The sequence below is a fragment of the Melanostigma gelatinosum genome, assembly GCF_949748355.1.
Source record: "Melanostigma gelatinosum genome assembly, chromosome: 5".
NCBI lineage: Eukaryota > Metazoa > Chordata > Actinopteri > Perciformes > Zoarcidae > Melanostigma > Melanostigma gelatinosum.
Window position 1 is genome coordinate 10,400,622 of NC_136638.1, and position 17,311 is coordinate 10,417,932.

The window sequence follows — 17,311 nt, forward strand, 5'->3', positions numbered from 1 at the left end:
ATCTCATTCTCCAGGTACAGACAGCATGGCCGAGATAGATAAAAAAGAAAGAAAAGAAAAGGGGTAAGCACTTTTAAGCCTTTTATGTCAGCTCTCGATGGAAGATTCTGCTGGAGGAGAGGCTGGCAGGGTTGGGAATTTTTTGAACCGAGCTGCCGGTTGTCTTGTGCCAGGCGAGCTCGAGGCGAGATAGAGTAATTAAAGCGGGGTGTCGAGGATGTCATCCTTTATTTGACCCCGTGCCATCCCGCTCGGCTCCTCCTCGACTCCGGAGTCAAAACCACTGCAGTCCCCTGGCTCGCTCTGTTCAGGGAGCAGGGATGACAAATCCTTCAATGGCACGGCTCTCTCTCTCTCTCTCTCTCACGCTCGCGCGCACACACATTGACAAACACGTGCACGCAAAGTTATTATGTGACACTCGCCTTGAGGCGCGTGTGACACATGCTAATGAGACGTGCCCTGCCAGCAACCGGCAGCACGGCGTTATCCTCCACAGCGCCGCATCGCTATAGCAACCAAAGTAATTTTCACCTCCATCACCCGTCATCGTCACTCTGATGGAGACGAGTGGCAATCATCTTTTCTCCCACACTGTCAGGAAGACTCACAAACCTTTCCCCTCCGAATGTGTCTCTTTCTCTCTTAAAAAAAAGAGAAGAAGATCCGTACACACAAATTCCAATATTGTATCTGGCACCCGACACATGCGACGGACAAAAAACTCGTCCGCAAGGTCACTGGGTTCTTTTTAATCCAGAGGAGATGATTGATCCAGAGGAGGTCTCAGGGCTGTGAGGGACAGGGCTGTAACCGTGATAGGAGCTCCACGTCTTTCAGGTCAACGTCTCCACTATAAACATCTCCCGGCAATTAACAGGTAATGTACGGTGAGACATGTCTTTATTTGTTACAGTATAGAAGAAATATCTGCTCAGCTAACTGGAAGCATTCCATAAATATACAGCAGATATATATATATATATATATATATATAAATATATATATATATATATTGTGTGTCTGTGAGCATGTGAGACACCCGCTCGGTTCTTTCCACTGACAAAACCCCTTCCAGTTAGGAATCAGTCATGCCATAAGTTATTGCAGTTAAATGCTATTATAAAATGGGTGCTTCCAGCCAAGTGGTCTGATTGGTCAAATAAGCATTGCAATTGTACTTTATGAGCCTGTAAAGTTTCAGCCGTGCTTTACGACCCTTGGGCTTTATGAATTTATGAAAGAAATGAAATGGCTGCTCAGCTAACTAGAAGCATCCAGTCGTGAGCTAGACACTTTTCTTTTTTGTGTTTTTTTTTGTTTGTTTATCATCTTTGTTTGTTAACAGTTCCAGTTATCTACGGCAAAAAAAAATTTTCTTTCACTTTTTGCTGGCCGTTGCGCAAAATATATAACATTGAAGAGGATGTGTGATGACAGCTGAAGTGTAGCAATTATGCATAATTAATAGCCCTGCAGGAAGCACCACTCTCTGCCTGGGTAGAGGCTGAGTAGAATTAAAGAAGATGGGGCTGGAGTGGAGGTGGCGAAATGGCAGATGTCATTAAGCCGGAGCGCTTGTGGGTCACATGTAAATGTCAATAATAGGGGAGGAGGCAAAAAAAAAGAGGGTTTATCTGCATCTGCTGTTGGTTTCTTTCTGTACAAAATGGGAATGTTTGGAAATTTACATAATGATATCTATTTTCCCCTCAACATTTACATGTGACAGATTTAAACAGTATACCGGTCGTCACAATCAATGAGAAATGACTGTAGAGCACATATCAGCATACATTACAGCATATGTATGTATGTAAGTAAGTAAGTACGTATAAGTATATATCAGCATTTGTGGTGAAAATTTTCCATCCTACTTAGAAGTGGCCCAGAGTTGAGATGTAACTGGATGCTGTGTGTGTGTGTGTGTGTGTGTGTGTGTGTGTGTGTGTGTGTGTGTGTGTGCGTGTGAGGTGGTCAGTCAACAGATGACAGAACAATATAATGTCTTCTATCTGATACAGGTCAACTCACCAATCACATGCAGCTTTAATTGTTCTACCTCAACTTTCTTCTTTTTTTTACCTTAATGGAGATGATTATTAGTATGATAGTGATCATGTATGACAGTGTTTTCTGTCACACGCAAAATGCCGCATTACATGTTTGAGCACCACCACGTAGCTCGTCCCCTTTGTTTCTATGATAACGAGTAGATTCTTGCGCATCAGCGTCATCTCACATATTGTTTTCATATTCTCATATATTCCCTCTTGTCCCATGCGCTCTATTGATTATATGTTGCTTTATTTATTTATTTCCACGTCTTTCGCTGTCCTCTTATTCATACGCTTCGTGATTTCTTCATTGTATCCGGTTGCTATTTGCTGCGGAAAAGCTCAATTTCCCGACAGAGATCATCTAATTTCTCCCTCGTCTCCCCATGAAGCTCCACTCTGGGCGACAGCACACCGTGTCTTTTATTAGGATTTATTGTACTGTAGCTCAGTGGTTTTGATTTTCTGCCTCTAAAAAAACAGCGCAGGGTCTGTTTGTAGCCCTTGTTAGGGCTGTCAATGGGCAGAGAAATGCACTCCGACATCAATCCATTCATATTATTTTCCTCTTTCCAGCCAAATCTCTTTATTAATTATTTGGACAACCTCGGTGGATGAAAAGGCTGCTGTTCTGAGCCCATCTGTTGTGTCTGTATTTGTTTTGATCATTGAAAAGGAAAAAGGATAGTTTGCTATTTATTTAGTTGTCGCCGTTTCCCGTTTAATCCGAAAACACGGGAGCCGAAATAGGGCCGGTATATTCCAGTCTTTATAGACGGCACACGTGTCAACAAACTTTGACAGCTCTGAAATAAAAAAATCTGTGTTTAGCTGTCGCATGCTGTCAGTCATTACAGAAAAGACTGACAGCATGTTTTGGCACTGTTTACCGATTGGCTTACAACGTGGGCTGTTTAGCGGTCTGCGATGCGCATGTTTCGATTGTGAGCATCCAGAGAGCTCGGTGCAGTTTTTGTGTTATTCAGTAAATGATCTCATTTACTGAATAACACAAAAACTAATTCAATCCCAGTGTAAGATCAAGACGACAACAAAAAAAAAGCCAAAATGCAATGCTTCTCATAATATATTTTCATCACAAGTTATCAGCTCTGTAATTAGCACATCGCCTGTCTGCTACCCACGGTGTGACTTCTACATCTCCCAACACCGTTTTCTCCGAAAGGACTACTGGAGACAGTGGGAGTGAAGCAACTGCCCTGGTAATGATCCACTACCGCATATATTTTACTGCATTATTCACATCCTTCAAATTACACTGCTGTCCGTGTGTGTCATAGCAATGAGCTGCGGTTAGCGAGCCCTGTCATTACCACAGGAGCTGTCCTCCCCTTTCTAACGGCTGTCTCTTGCCATGCCAAGCGCCCTCTCATAAGAGGAAAAGTTCCCTTCAAATGTCACCGACTGCTACTCTCGGGCCGTGCGCTTATGTCGGAGAAAAACCAACAGACGAAAGGACGAGAGAGGACGAGAGCGAAGCAACCCTGAGAAAACAAACAGTGAAGCTTACAAATAATACAGTTCCATAACTAACTCAGGTCAAGTCTTCACAACTCTTTTATTTGAATAAAATACCTGATAAAAGAGCTCAGTACTCAGAAGTAAGACATCAATATGAACATGGTACTGATTATCATCATTAGGAGCCTCATGTGCTCAGCTGAGATCTGGTATTTTACCACTTAGGGTTGAAACTGAACGGCGTGTCAGGTTGGGAGAAGAAAAGCGGATTTGTTCAATGTGATGTTTGATTAATAAAGAGAATTTGTTTCATTTTGGTTTCCATTACCCTTTTTTTTACTAGGAACCGTGCAACCGTGTACTTTGTCTTCGTGAGATAAAAACAGATATTGATTTTTGCAAATATGGATGATGCACTAAGAGTTCAATATTCATCCATTAGCCTGGGACAGGGATTCCCAAAGTGGGGTGCGCACACCCCTGGGGGTGCGCGAGCTGCCTCTAGGGGGTGCGCGAGAGGAAAAATGTAATGGCTGTGCAGTCCTGTCTCCTAAAAATTACGTTCCCCCAAAACTAAAATGCATTCTCAATTACGTTTTACCACGAACGTATTTTCTCCCTGATTACGTTTGTGTTTGACGTACAAATACGCTTCTCATCAACATATCTTTGCTGTACTCTAGTCTTTATTATGTTTCTGTGATCTGCCTCGCCTCTACCCCGCCACCCACAAGTTATTGACCCGCGGCCTGTTCCGAGGGCTGACAGACCTGACGATCGGGTGCCTCGCGGCGGGGACGGCTGGAGACCTCGCGTCCCAGCGCCAACGAGTGAGCGCCGCCACTCGGAACCATGAAACCAAGTCCCGGATTTCACCCGGGGGACATTCTGGAGGTATTGTGACCGGGTGATGTGCCTCGTTGCTGGGGAGGTATGAGCCGAGAGTTGCGGGGTGTTATGGAGGTATATATTACAACTCGGTGTTGTTCCCGTGCGTGGATGAGCGCATTTCTGCCGGAGACAGGCGGCGTGTTGTGGTAGTATTCTGACCGCGTAATAGGGAGAAGGAGAGGCGGTGGTGGAGAGGGAACAATGTTAAAGAGATGGTGGAATGTATGATTGGAGAGAGAGAAGCGAAAAAGTTGGACGTGATCCCGGCGTCCAACAACACTGTGTCGCGCGCATCGATGCTTTGTCCGAAGACATCCTGGCTACATTGGTCGGTCGCGTGAAGAAGAGTGAGTTTTACTCTCTGCAAGTAGACGAGCCTACAGATGTGGCCAATCTGGCCAATCGTCCGTTACCTTCGTAACGTTACGTCCGTTACCTTTTCGAAGGCACGGTGCAGGAAGAGTTTTTGTGTTTTTTATCTTGTAAACAAACGCCACGCGCGAGCAAACTGTTCTCTCATTCGTCCGATTTTTATGCGGCTCTGTTGCTTTTTTTTTTTTAAGGTGCGTGTGTGGGGGGGGGGGGGGTTGGGGGTGCGTGAACCCGGTCGGGATGTAGAAGGGGGTGCGTGGCCTAAAAAGTTTGGGAACCGCTGGCCTGGGAGATGAGGAAGAAAAGTCGCTTCGTAGCAGTTATTTTCAGTGTACATCTCATTTTAAACTTGTTTCGAATACGTTATTTGAAATGAAATAGTAGTACTTTCCAATGTGGTATTTTATCTTATTCACTTTAGCTCTGATATGCATATCTTGAAGATGGTAGTGTCCCATGAGGGACGGGCCAGATGTTTGGTACGACACAGAACACCAACGAACTACACTACATGTGGAAGAAAGGAAACCAGTTTCCTGTAACAATCCTCCTCACCTATGGGAGTGCTGTGCAGCAACACTTGCTCCAGGTTGCGTCCGTCGTTGTAGAGCGCCAGGTGCCAGGTGCCGGGGTCCATGTACTCGATGAAGCCCGTTTCCTGGAGGCCGCTCAGCAGCAGGCCTTTGGGAGCTTTGGCGGTGGAGACGGGATCGGTCAAGGACCTGGGCAGCGCCTTCCCGTCCAGCAGCTTCACAAAGTCGAACTGGACACAGCACAAGGAGGAGGGGGGGAGGGGACACACACAATCAGACAACAGCAACGCCATCCAATCCAAGTAGAAGGCGCGAGACGGGGATTTTGTCAAACCTGCATAAATGCAACGGGGAATAATTGTGAGCCAGTCTCTTGTGCGGTGGTGCGTGAGCTTCGTGAAGCTGCCAATTGACTTGCTATTGGAAAACTGCCTGCACACAAAAAGCTGGGGAGTAGCATTAGATGTGGGTATCGGATGCCAATTGCGCAAAACGAAACCAAGAACAAAAATCATCATCTATGGCAGGTCAGTCCTCCGCCAGACATGTTCCACGGCAACAACTTGACGCGCCGCTAATAGAACAGGCAGACTTTACCACCCGGGTGACTATTATTTCGTTTGTCTAAACCTCTCTGTGCTTCTTCCTTGCCCTCTTTAACTTTCCCCCGCCACCCTCGTCTCCCCCTCCCCCTCTCCCCCTCGTCTCCGTTCTGAAACCTCCTTGAACTAGCAAGCTCTCGCTGAGCCTCATTCCCCCTGAGGGCTGTGTGTCACACCAGTGTCAAAAACAGCTAATTAGACCTCTTCACGCAGGCGAGAGCCGGGGCACACTGATGTTAAAACGCAGATGACTCGGTGTGTGTTGTATACGTGCAACAGCGCTGTTCTACAAGGTGTACAACGCTTGCGTGTATTGTTTCTGGGAACGTGTCTTTTTATCTACACTGAGTTGACGAAATCAGAAATGGCTGTTTCCTTGCGAGAACGACACGCGTCCACACTTGTTCAGCTGTTTTCAAAGAGCTCTGTACACGTGGGGAAATTGGCAAAAGCTTCTTCTTCTTCTTTTCGTTGACAAGCACCAACATTTTGTATCACAGTCAACATCGGGGAGGAGAACGTCACGCAAAGACTGCTAAGCTCTGTTTTCCGTCATCTCTTACGCTGTGCTTTAATACAGTCAAACTCACGATTAAATCATTCTCCTTTACATAAAATAGGGATTTGCAAAGGGCTCATCAATGCTACCTGTTGAAACAGGCAGACAGCAATCCCTGCTCTGCTGCACTCGGACGTTGATCAAATCGGTTGTTTTGTGCTGGCAAAACGAGCGTGAATACAGTTTATTGACGGCCGTGTTGTGTGATTGGCTTCACTGGCATTTCAAATGGGTGTTCACAGACAAGGTTAGAGGTGAAAGGAAGTTGTCTTTCTTACTTCCTACTGCTACACATTAACCCCTGACCTGTCTGAGCAGACATATGTTTATGGAATTATATTTGTGGGCTAGGTACCTTCTACAATAACAAGGTAGACGTGTGACCATCTTTCATTCCCCCAGTGCTTCCCCTCTTCCTCAGTACACAGAGGTGTTCAGCACATGGAAGAACACATTTTTTTGACTACAAAATGTTCTCACTGAACTGACTTAAATCTACCATCGTCACTGATCTAATCAATAGCTTATAGTCAGAGAGCACCGTGGTGATCAAACACAGTTACTTCCTGGTTAAAAGCTCACAGAAACCACAGAAACCATCATAATGTGATTTCTCTGCTGATGCTACAGTACGGTAATAACCACATAAACAGTGCTAGTATGAGCCTGGTTTTGTATTGAACTGAATGTAAATAAATCACTGACGGTCATGGCGTTATGAGCGGCGATGCGTTCACTTACGACAAGCTAGCTGAGGTCAGCGACTATGAATCCGCAATTTCTACCTGTGTAATTACAGTCAATTCAACATGCAATCCGACTGGAGAGAAATCAGCCAATCAGAAGCGACATGCTCCACATCTCCGCATTGGTTAAAACTGTGCCACACTGTGCAACACAGTCAGGTTGTGTGATTGCTCAGAGGAGGGATGTTGTGTGAATAACAGCAAACAAATGAATGCATTTAGAAAAGAATATATTTAGGTTTGCTCAAATTAAATAATTTCTTCCAAAGATAATATCTCTACAAAATATAATTTATACAAGTCAGCTCACTCAAACAGCCTCAGATGAAAGGCCGGAGAGGAAGCGGTGCATTAGCGTGGATGTGCTACGTGGCACTTCAGCAAACAAGCCCATCTGGGTGAACAGCTACGACAGGAGCCTCCTCTACCTGAGTGTGCGTAGGCGGAATATTCCTGCGTCCGTAAACCCCGAGCAGCGCGTTGTGCGAGAGGGACAGGTTGAACTTGATGTAGGTCGGATGGTGCACGGTCATATGGAACCTCCAGAAGAGTCCCGGCGGGATCGCCTGGCTCTGCTGGGTTCCGACGTCGACCTCGCCGCGGTCGATGGCCCGGCCTCGCACCCATTTCTCTGCACAGGGAAAGAAACAAAAACACACACACACACACACGGGAGATATTGTTAAGTCACATTCTGCAGATCTGTCAGGTAAGACGGGGGAGCTCCATCCGGTATCAGAGGGAGCAATTAATAACCGACCTGAGATGTCTGGAAACATCAGTGTCTGCTAATAAAGGGAGATTGAATATGCAGGAATGAGCGAGCGCCCGGTGGAGAAAAAACATCCTGCTTTTTAAGAGGCCGTGCTCTGACAATCCTTGGGATAGGCTCTGCATAAAGATGAACTGCGTTAGAAAGGAAGTGTTTTGTCTGTGAGCTGTCTACTGGGGCTTTGTCATGTGCTATATTAGCATCTTGTAACAATAAAGGAAGAGTGTTTGTGTGTGTGTGCGTGTGTGTGTGTGAAAAGGAGGAAGACAGAGAGGTGGATGAGGAGAAAGTGAGGAGGGCAGGGGCACGCAGGCATTCACAAACAGCGTCACGGCATGGAGATAGTGTCTTGAGTGAGAGCGTGTCTTTGTGTGTGAAGAGAATAGGTCTTTCCAGCAGTCCCTATGGCCATCAGCTCCTCTCCTCACCACAAGCCTTTATCAAGCTACCGGGCCGGAGTCCTTTGTGTCGGGGGGGGGGGGGGGGGGGAGAGGCTCTCCAGCCCTCTTTGTGTCGGGCCCCTTTATGGAGAGATATATCTGTGCTTCTAAACTAAGATGGAGGAAATATGGTGACAGAGGGGAGCCGGCCGATCGTTACGGCCACAAAGGCAGAAGAACAGTTAGGGGCAGATTCATGGACGGGGCCGCATGCTCTCGATCCATAATGCCTGCAGCTTTACCACTCCATTACGGCCAACCCCGTGCCCTCCCACAGGCTTGCCGGCATATATATATATATATATATATATATATATATATATATATATATATATATCACATGTGCTGTCACACAGGACAGGGAGGTTGGAGAGTGTAGCTCCGGTTTCTACCGACACCGTTCCTTTTTATTTTTTAGGTATGCAACGTTGGTGCATTGACATTCATGGTGCCGATGATGACGATGGCTCTGGTGATCTGACCGACTTTATATCATGAGGTTGTCCCTTGTGATTTTGAGTGAAATGCCTCGACAACTATTGGATGGGTTGTCATGAAATTTGTTCCGGATATATATCCCCCTCTCAGGATGTATTGTAATAACTTTTGGCATCCCCTTTTTATCAAAGTCAGTAACCAGGTCAGAATTTTAACTTGTTAAATACTTTCTACCAAATACCTGCACGAATGAGGACTTTGTATTGGTTGCTAATTAGCAAAGATTAGTATGCTAACACACGAAGCTGACACAGTAAACATTTCAACTGCTAAAAAGCAGCATGTTAGCATGTTCACTGCAGTTTGGAGCTAATTGCGTATTTGCATTCTCCCACAGCTGCTCACATGGCTGTAGACCGTTTAGAGCAAAAATACCTAACCCAAGACATAGTCTCACAAAGGGTCAACCGTCATGCTAATAAGAGGCAAAGCATTTGATTCTTCTTTTCATCCTCTAACGCAGGGGTGTCAAACTCATTTCCACTCTGGGCCACATCAGCATCACGGTCGTCCTCAAAGGGCCGGTTGTAACTGTAAGACTGTATAACTGTAACTTCTCCTAACATATTGTTAAATAACTCTCTCTGCATTTCATTATTGTTTATTCAAGTGTAAAAATATTGTTATATAAATGTAAACATATATTTAAGCACATTTCTGTTATTGTAACATAAATCATTTTAATTGAGGGTTAAGAAACCCACATGACTCTATCAAAGATCAAACTATTAAAGAAAATAACAAAGACAAATATCAAACAAGTTATTACATTAACTTTGTTCAAAGCTGTTTGTTCACCTCTCTGCATCACTAATGTTCCTCCCTGTCGTCGTCCTGTGCATGGCAGCTACATCCAAGAGCTGCTCACTGAGAGTCAGGTCTGATGAACATGGATAGATGATGTATCCGTGTTGTCTGTGCTTTCATCAACAGCTAATGAAGAAGACGAGTACCTGCTCGTCTCTTAGCTAGCTGTGTTGTTAGATTGCTGCTACTTCATGAACTCGGTCTGCGATGGTGTTTCTTCACAAACTGACATTTGTAAAAGTCAGTATCTGGTCGGAGCTCTGCTCACACACCTTCAGCATGCACTGGGCTGTAGCTGTGTAAATATATTCTGCTGTGATTGCAGTCTGTCTTTTAATTCTTGGACAGTTTGATGTTTTTCTTGGAGGCTAAATTTAGCTCCGTGTTTGGTGTCAAAATGCCGACGTGAATTGTATCCTTCATCACCGACACGCCTCATAACACAGAAGACAGACACGTTGTTCTCCTTGAAGCACAAACATGTATTGGCTTTCACATCTTTCATTACATTTTCTTCCCTCTGCATCAATTTTTCTCTTCGTGGACATTTTGGGATTATTTGTCGATCTTTTTCAATTGTTGGAAAACAGCTTTTCGGGCTGTTGCCTCTCCTGTCCACCTGTTGTGATAGTTTTAATGTCGGTACACAGACAACATGCTATCTCATAATTTCAACTTTATATCTCATAATTTAGACCATGGGGATACTTTTATTATCAAGTCTAACTTTTAATTATTTTTCCAAAAAAAATATATATATATATATAAAATATTCATTTGTATTTATTTTTTGCTGGCGGATTCGCGGGCCACGTAAAATGACGTGGCGGGCCTTGAATTTGACACATGTGCTCTAACGCCTTTATCTTCTGCTCATTTGGATAGAAACAAAGTCAATTGATTAACTGGTTAATTGATTTACTAGACTGAGCTGCTGAACAAAAAGCAAAGAAAACAAAGCGAGGGAAACATGAGAGGGGAGTGAGAACAAGAAGAGAGTTCACAATGGTTTACAATGTAAGCGAGACAAGAGGCAGGTGTCCCGTGTGAAGCATAAATTGTCCCCCATGCTAAAACATCTGGCGGACAGAATAAAAGCAGCTTGGCAGGACTACGGTATGCATTCATGCATTTCTGCCGAGTCTCTACCTCTGCAGTCGATTCCTTTTACAGCTAATCCTCGGTCCTGTGCCTCGCCGCAAAAAAAAGAAAAAAAAGGGCCTGCAACAGGGATGGATGTCCCGAGGAGAGTAGCCTTTTATTCAACAACAGATGAATGGGACATGAATAGGGCATGACACTTGGCAGAACACTGGCAGGCTCGCGGGCGGGTTGACGAGCAGGCAGACTGGCAGGCTGGCAGGCAGATGAGCAGGCAGGTCCTTCTGATGCTAATGACTGTGCAGCGCCTCTCAGGCTCTGATGCAACCCGGCGACAGAAAGCGGCGCTCGGGTCAGCCGCGAGGACGGGTGGCTGGGTGTCGGAGACGGGGAGACGGAGTGTAGAAGGGAAGAGATGAGAAGAGAGGACCATGTCCAAAAGAGGAGGTGGTGGCGTCAAGTTACAGCTGCTGATGCAAGGAAGAAAAAAACCCTCCTTGCATCTCTGTCTCTCTCTGTCCTTCTGTCTCAGCAGTGGAACACAACACTGCAGCTCCAGTAAAAAAAAATAATGAAAAAGGGGGCGGTTCGAGGCGTTTTTGGGAGTCCCCCACAAACCAGACGGATCGGATCGCATGGTGATTTGGGCTCCTCCAGGGCCTCCCATGCTGCTCAGATTACTGCCGTCAATCAATGTGCTCCACCGCGCATCTCAGCACAGAACCTGAGACCATTCTTTGAAGGTCTCTTTCAAAAAAGAAGAAAAGAAAGAAAAGATCTCCGTTTAATTCTCCTCGGCAGGCAAAAGGAACACACGCTGAAAAACAAGCCCGACGTGTGAGCGGAGAGGCAATATTTCTTCACACCTTGATATCTTGTGGCTTTAATAATCGGAAAAAGGCAACTTGAACGTTCACATTTTGCTGTGGGTTGCTCACAAAGAAAGTACAAATAAACGGCGCCGCGGTAATCTCTTCTCGTGCGTTTCATCTTTAGTTGGCAGCACGTTGTTAGCACAGAGAAGTGTTGAGGTTTATTTCAAAATACGGTTTGTTTAAAGCGGCGATGAAAGTGTTATTCATGTCTGCCATCAAGCATGGCGTGTCCTTGATGGATAGAGGATCAGGGGGCAGGTCTGCTTGGAACCAACATTCTGTACAGTATAATAATGATTCTGCCTCAGCCAATTATTATTTAGTGCGGTGTGGCGTGAACATATCGCAGCTAATGCCCTCATTAACACCAGTCCCCCACAATATGCAACACACATCACAATATGTCCTCCTAAACTCACACCTGAAAGGTTCCTATGCCACAGGACATCTGGATTAGTCTTCTCCCGTTTCTAATGACAAACTACCATCAGTACATTGTAGGGATGTAGTCCAAAGAAAACACTCAAGTCCTATCTGCTCTTCAACACATCTTCTCCCAACCCATTACTGGGAAAATAAAAAATAAAAGAATGTTTCTTGAAGTACCGTTATCTGAATAACTGAATCCACAGTGCATTGTGCATTCTACCTGGCAGCCTAAATGAATGACAAACAACATAGAAAGCTATCTACATGCAGCGTGTTTAATTACTTTAACCTGTTCATTGTACACAATGAGAACAACGCACTCAATGCCATCCAGCGCACACCTGCCCACATTCATGTGCTTTCCAAAAATAGAACAAGCCCCCGAAGCTGTCGCAGTGCCAGCAGTTATATAACAAAAAAAAAATTGTTATTGAACAAACACATTGACTTATGCCTGATATGTTCACTCTCAGATTCAAGAGGTGATGCGCTGGTCAGGGTTTTATTACATCTACACCTACTCGACAAGTTATGAGAGCCAAGCTGCACCGCCCCAACCCCCCAAAACATATTCATTTCATTCATCAACCGACCCCGACCTGTAGATCGCCAACCTTATGCATTAAAGCAGCAGCTGGAGCGGACCAGAGCGCTCCCCTACTACCCTGTTTATAGTGGTGGCAAGATCTAGGACAGAAAATTGTTGAAATGATGTTCTTTATTATTGAACCAGTTACGCTTCCTTACGGACATGACGTCTGTCTCTCTCTGTCTTTCTCAAACACACACTAACATCCCTCCCTATGGAAGTACACCAGCGATCGTCCGACCAATGGGACACGAGCATATCGACCTACTGACAGCGCTTCTGTAATGACATCCCTTCTTGTAGAGTGTGTGAGTCTAAGGGTACCTGTAGCTCGGTTCATTTGATCCGCACCGAGGGGAAAACATGACACATTGTTGCGTTGCAGTTTTTGGCCCGGTTCCTGCTCGCACTGACATTTATTTTACAAACAAACCAAGAGGAGCAAACATGAAGTGATACGGACTGAGAGGTAGCTCTTTGATTGGACAGTTTTGGCGGTTGTTGTCCTGCATCATCAGGACCCACGTGAGGCTTCATGCTTCTGATGTGAATATTTATTTCCTTTGATTAATAACTGACTCTAAGCTGTTGTATGATAAAGGACGGGAGGAGCGGGGTTGCACAAAAGTCCCAGTTGCACGCTCCCAAATGACTTGTGCGAAGACACGAACGCGACTAAGGAACGCTCGTGAATATCGCTGTCGCACATTTTTGAATGACCTTAACTGACTGCCGAAAACACGGAGTCTGACACAAGCGCAGCCGTTTCAACAGCTTTCGAATGACCAATCATGAAAAATCACCTGTGAAAAGGTGCTTATATACACGGCCTTCAACACAGATCAATCAGGCTATGAGTTCGCTTCCTGAGCAGACTTCACGGTCCGCAGATTTATTAGGGGCTAAGCTTTTGAAATCATGCCGTCATCACATATCTGCTGTCATATCTGGTTTACTTGCGTTCACACCGGCCCAAGCGAACCGTACCAACAGGGCAACCGTAGTTCATTTGAACCGAACTGAACGAGTTAGGTGTGAAAGAGTTTGTTCGTCCATCTGTTGTCTGTCTCCGGGTGTTCTGTGTGTCTAGTTCGTGTGTGTGTGTGTGTGTGTATGCGCACGCGCCAGGCTAGCAAAAGAGATGAGCTACATTCGGGCTTGGGACACAAGGTCTAATTCATTTCTCTTGCCTGCGGGTTATTCAGGTAAAACAATTACACCTGTAATCTATTTTCAAAGGAACTAAACTGTCTTTGCAATTAATGTTATTATCCCTCAGATTCTAATGAAAAGGGAACAGACTAAAAGTGCAGCCGGGGTCTTAGTGACGGGACATGTCTGGGGGGACCGGAACTCTGTGTGTGTGTGTGTGTGTGTGTGTGTGTGTGTGTGTGTGTGTGTGTGTGTGTGTGTGTGTGTGTGTGTGTGTGTGTGTGTGTGTGTGTGTGTGTGTGTGTGTGTGTGTGTGTGTGTGTGTGTGTGTGTGTGTGTGTGTGCGTGCGTGCGAGCCAGTCCATATCGCAGCGTGGGCCTGTGTGTGTCCATCTCGCACACATCGGTGCGGACAACATTCATGGTGTTCCAAATGCAAGAGAGATTGAGTTTGCCGCAGGAAGAATAAAAATATCACAATGGGCAAGGTCTCTATAATTACTCGGATTCAATTAAGGGCCTTTTGAGCAGTTGGTTTAATAAGCTTTCAGCCTCCTCTCTCCACTGCGCAGCCTAATGAATGTCAGTCAGAGTCAGGAGAAGATAATGCGCTTGGCCTCGGGGCCTTCCATTACTCGCTCGTCCCTTTACCTTCCACCAGCAGGCCCCGGGGCTGCGTCTGTGACAGACAAGTCTGCCTGTTCACACACTTATTCCCTCATTGACACTCTGAGTGCACTTACATGCTTACACCTGTAATATGTGTTGTATGAAATGACATACGGAGGAAGCACTTGAGTTTCTCTTTTTATTGCCCTCTGTTGAGCTACTGATGTAGTCTGGGCTGAGGCCTGCGGAGGGTATCCAAGCTACTCATCGAAATTCAAGATCGAAGCTGATACCTTTCTACTTAAAGGGCTCTGATCATGTTTTTTTTCCTCAATCAGCTTCATACTACGAGTTACAGGTTCACAAATCAGCGCACGATACATTTTTTTTTGCCATTTCCTTTTTTAACCCGGCTCTTCCGAGAAGGAAGAAATATATTCCTTCTTGGATTGATTCACTTTAGGGAATTTTAAAAGCTCCGAAGTATCCAGTGTTTCAAGAAAACAAAGCTCTCTATTAGGGGTGTAACGGTTCACAAAATTCACGGTTGGGTTCGGTTCGATACAGTGGAGCCACGGTTCGGTACGTTTCGGTACAGTAGAATAAGGAACGATGTCAATGTGTAACAGGTGCATAGTTTACACTGTAGATTAAGGGGATGAAGAAAGCATTGTAGATTAATTTGTGTGTCATATGTGGGTCATTTGTAACAGGAAGATGTACAAATGATATGTTAACACATTCACATGTTTACACTTTAGATTAAGCTCTGAGCCCCAAAAACCTGGCGGCAAAATTGAAAAGCATGTTTTCTTCAAACAATGGACGAAACTACACTGTTTATCCTTGTCAGAAGCTTTAAAAAACCCTCATTATCGGCAAGGGTTTCTTGTTTCAGACGCTCCATGAACATATTATGTGTGTCAAACACCGTCAGAAAAAGCAACCGAAACAAAGCCTAAAATTATGATTTTTTATTGAACATCTCGCCCTAAATAAACCGTTTGCTTTAATCAGACACACAACAGGGGTAACACTTGTGGGCACTTGGAAAAAAAAGAAGCTGGATCTATAGATTCCATAGTCAAAGAAATTCAACTTGCGTTCATTTTTCTTTTTTTTTTACAATTCATGCCATGGTAACTGTGTTATACTGCACCAAAGACATCTTTGACTCCTCCCTACTTCGAGCCATGGTTGTGCCGGTTCCATAGAGGTGCAGGACTTTGTTATTGCAGTCAAGATCAAGACCACAGAGAGTAGAATGAGAAAGTACACAGGAGTAATGGTGATACTGGATGCATCTCTGTGGATATCTAATGGCATTAGAAGTGGACCCTGTGAGAGATGTATTATTATTATTGTGACTACATTATGTTACTTCTGATGCATTCAAGTGGAAATATGGCTCAATGGAAGACTATTTGTGTGTATTGCTCATGCTCACCATATGTTACATAACTAGTACAGTTGCCTCAGTAATCTGAATTGTAGTATCTGTATGAGCATAAGATGGGAGCGCTCAAGCAAAGTATCAAATACCTCAAAAAGCCAGTTTAATCCCTTTTGGTCACACTTTGGCAAAAGTGGTAAATATTTTTTCACCAGAAGTCTGTTGACCAAGAAGATTATGCTTAATGTCTTCGGCCGCGTTTGGTCGAGATGTTTCCAATGCGAGCTGAGTGACAGCCGCTTTTAGGCTTTCTCGACGTGAGGCGCTCAAGCAGGGGGGTTCACTAAGTGATCTATACGTTCTCTGCCTGTGTGTGTGTGTGTGTGGGTGGGTACGTGTGTGTGTTACATCCAGAGACTGTAGCCCAGCGTGTGAAAATCAATGAGACCGGTGTAACAGGGACCAGTCCATCACATGCACACACACACTCATCTCTCCCACAGACACGTCTCCTTTTCCCACATACATGCATACCATTATGCACACTCTGCTGTACACACACACACACACACACTGCTCAGCCTCTCTCCCCCTCCGCTCTCTCTGCACGGAGCCTAGAATATTGATGTGCTCTTTAAGAGCCCTCCTCTCTGTCTGTGTCACATGCCATCCATCTGCGCACCGTTTTCCGACCACACCAATCGGATGGAGTGAAAACAATTCGGCGCTAACTCCACTCTCATGCACGTGGTGTTTTTCTTCTTTTAGGCCTCAGATGATGTTCCAACAGGCTCCACAACATTTCATCATCGTCACATTATAATGATGCAATATGCCGCTCTACTGTATGTCAGTTTGTATCACTTCGTATCATTAATACATCGAGCGGCCCGCGTTGACTGAAATATTATTCTCAAACTTCAATGTGCTTCATTAAGGCCGGGAATCCACTGACAGAAAATGTATTCTCTGGGCTTCTACTTTCATCTGAACCAGAGGAATTTCTGTGTGTCTGTGTGTGTGTGTGCGCGTGTCAGATATAGAAATAGATAAAAGGGAAGGGAAGGGAAGCCTGAGGTTGATTATCATGGGGTGAGTGGCAATTAATGTAGCACTAATTAGAGGCTTTTATGTGTGGAGGACTAAGAAGGGCTCCTGGTGATCTCTGAAACGGCAGGAGAGATAGCACTGAGAACATAAAAGGCAGCGCGAGTGCGGCTTGACAAGACACTAGCCGTACGCGGATGACACGACGTGTCAATTAGCACCTAGCGCCACGCTGCAGCCCCCCCCCCCCCCCTCGTAAGGTAAGATTACGGTTATCCTGCTCCAGATCCCGACCCCGTCGCGGAGCCGACAAATCAAAACGGAGAGAGAGCCTATCGTCATGGCATTGAAGTCGAC

At 45.2% G+C, this 17,311-nt stretch overlaps 1 protein-coding gene across 1 annotated transcript in view; it reads right to left on the reverse strand.

The window, feature by feature from the left end:
• tenm1 (teneurin transmembrane protein 1) overlaps window positions 1-17,311 on the reverse strand; it is a gene marked incomplete at its 5' end in the record, with an annotated part of 163,195 nt that overhangs the window by 74,099 nt on the left and 71,785 nt on the right. Inside the window, 2 exons of the mRNA XM_079268409.1 lie at window positions 5,358-5,565; window positions 7,671-7,873. Coding sequence (XP_079124535.1) covers window positions 5,358-5,565; window positions 7,671-7,873 — 411 coding nt within the window. The remainder of the gene's footprint in view (window positions 1-5,357; window positions 5,566-7,670; window positions 7,874-17,311) is intronic.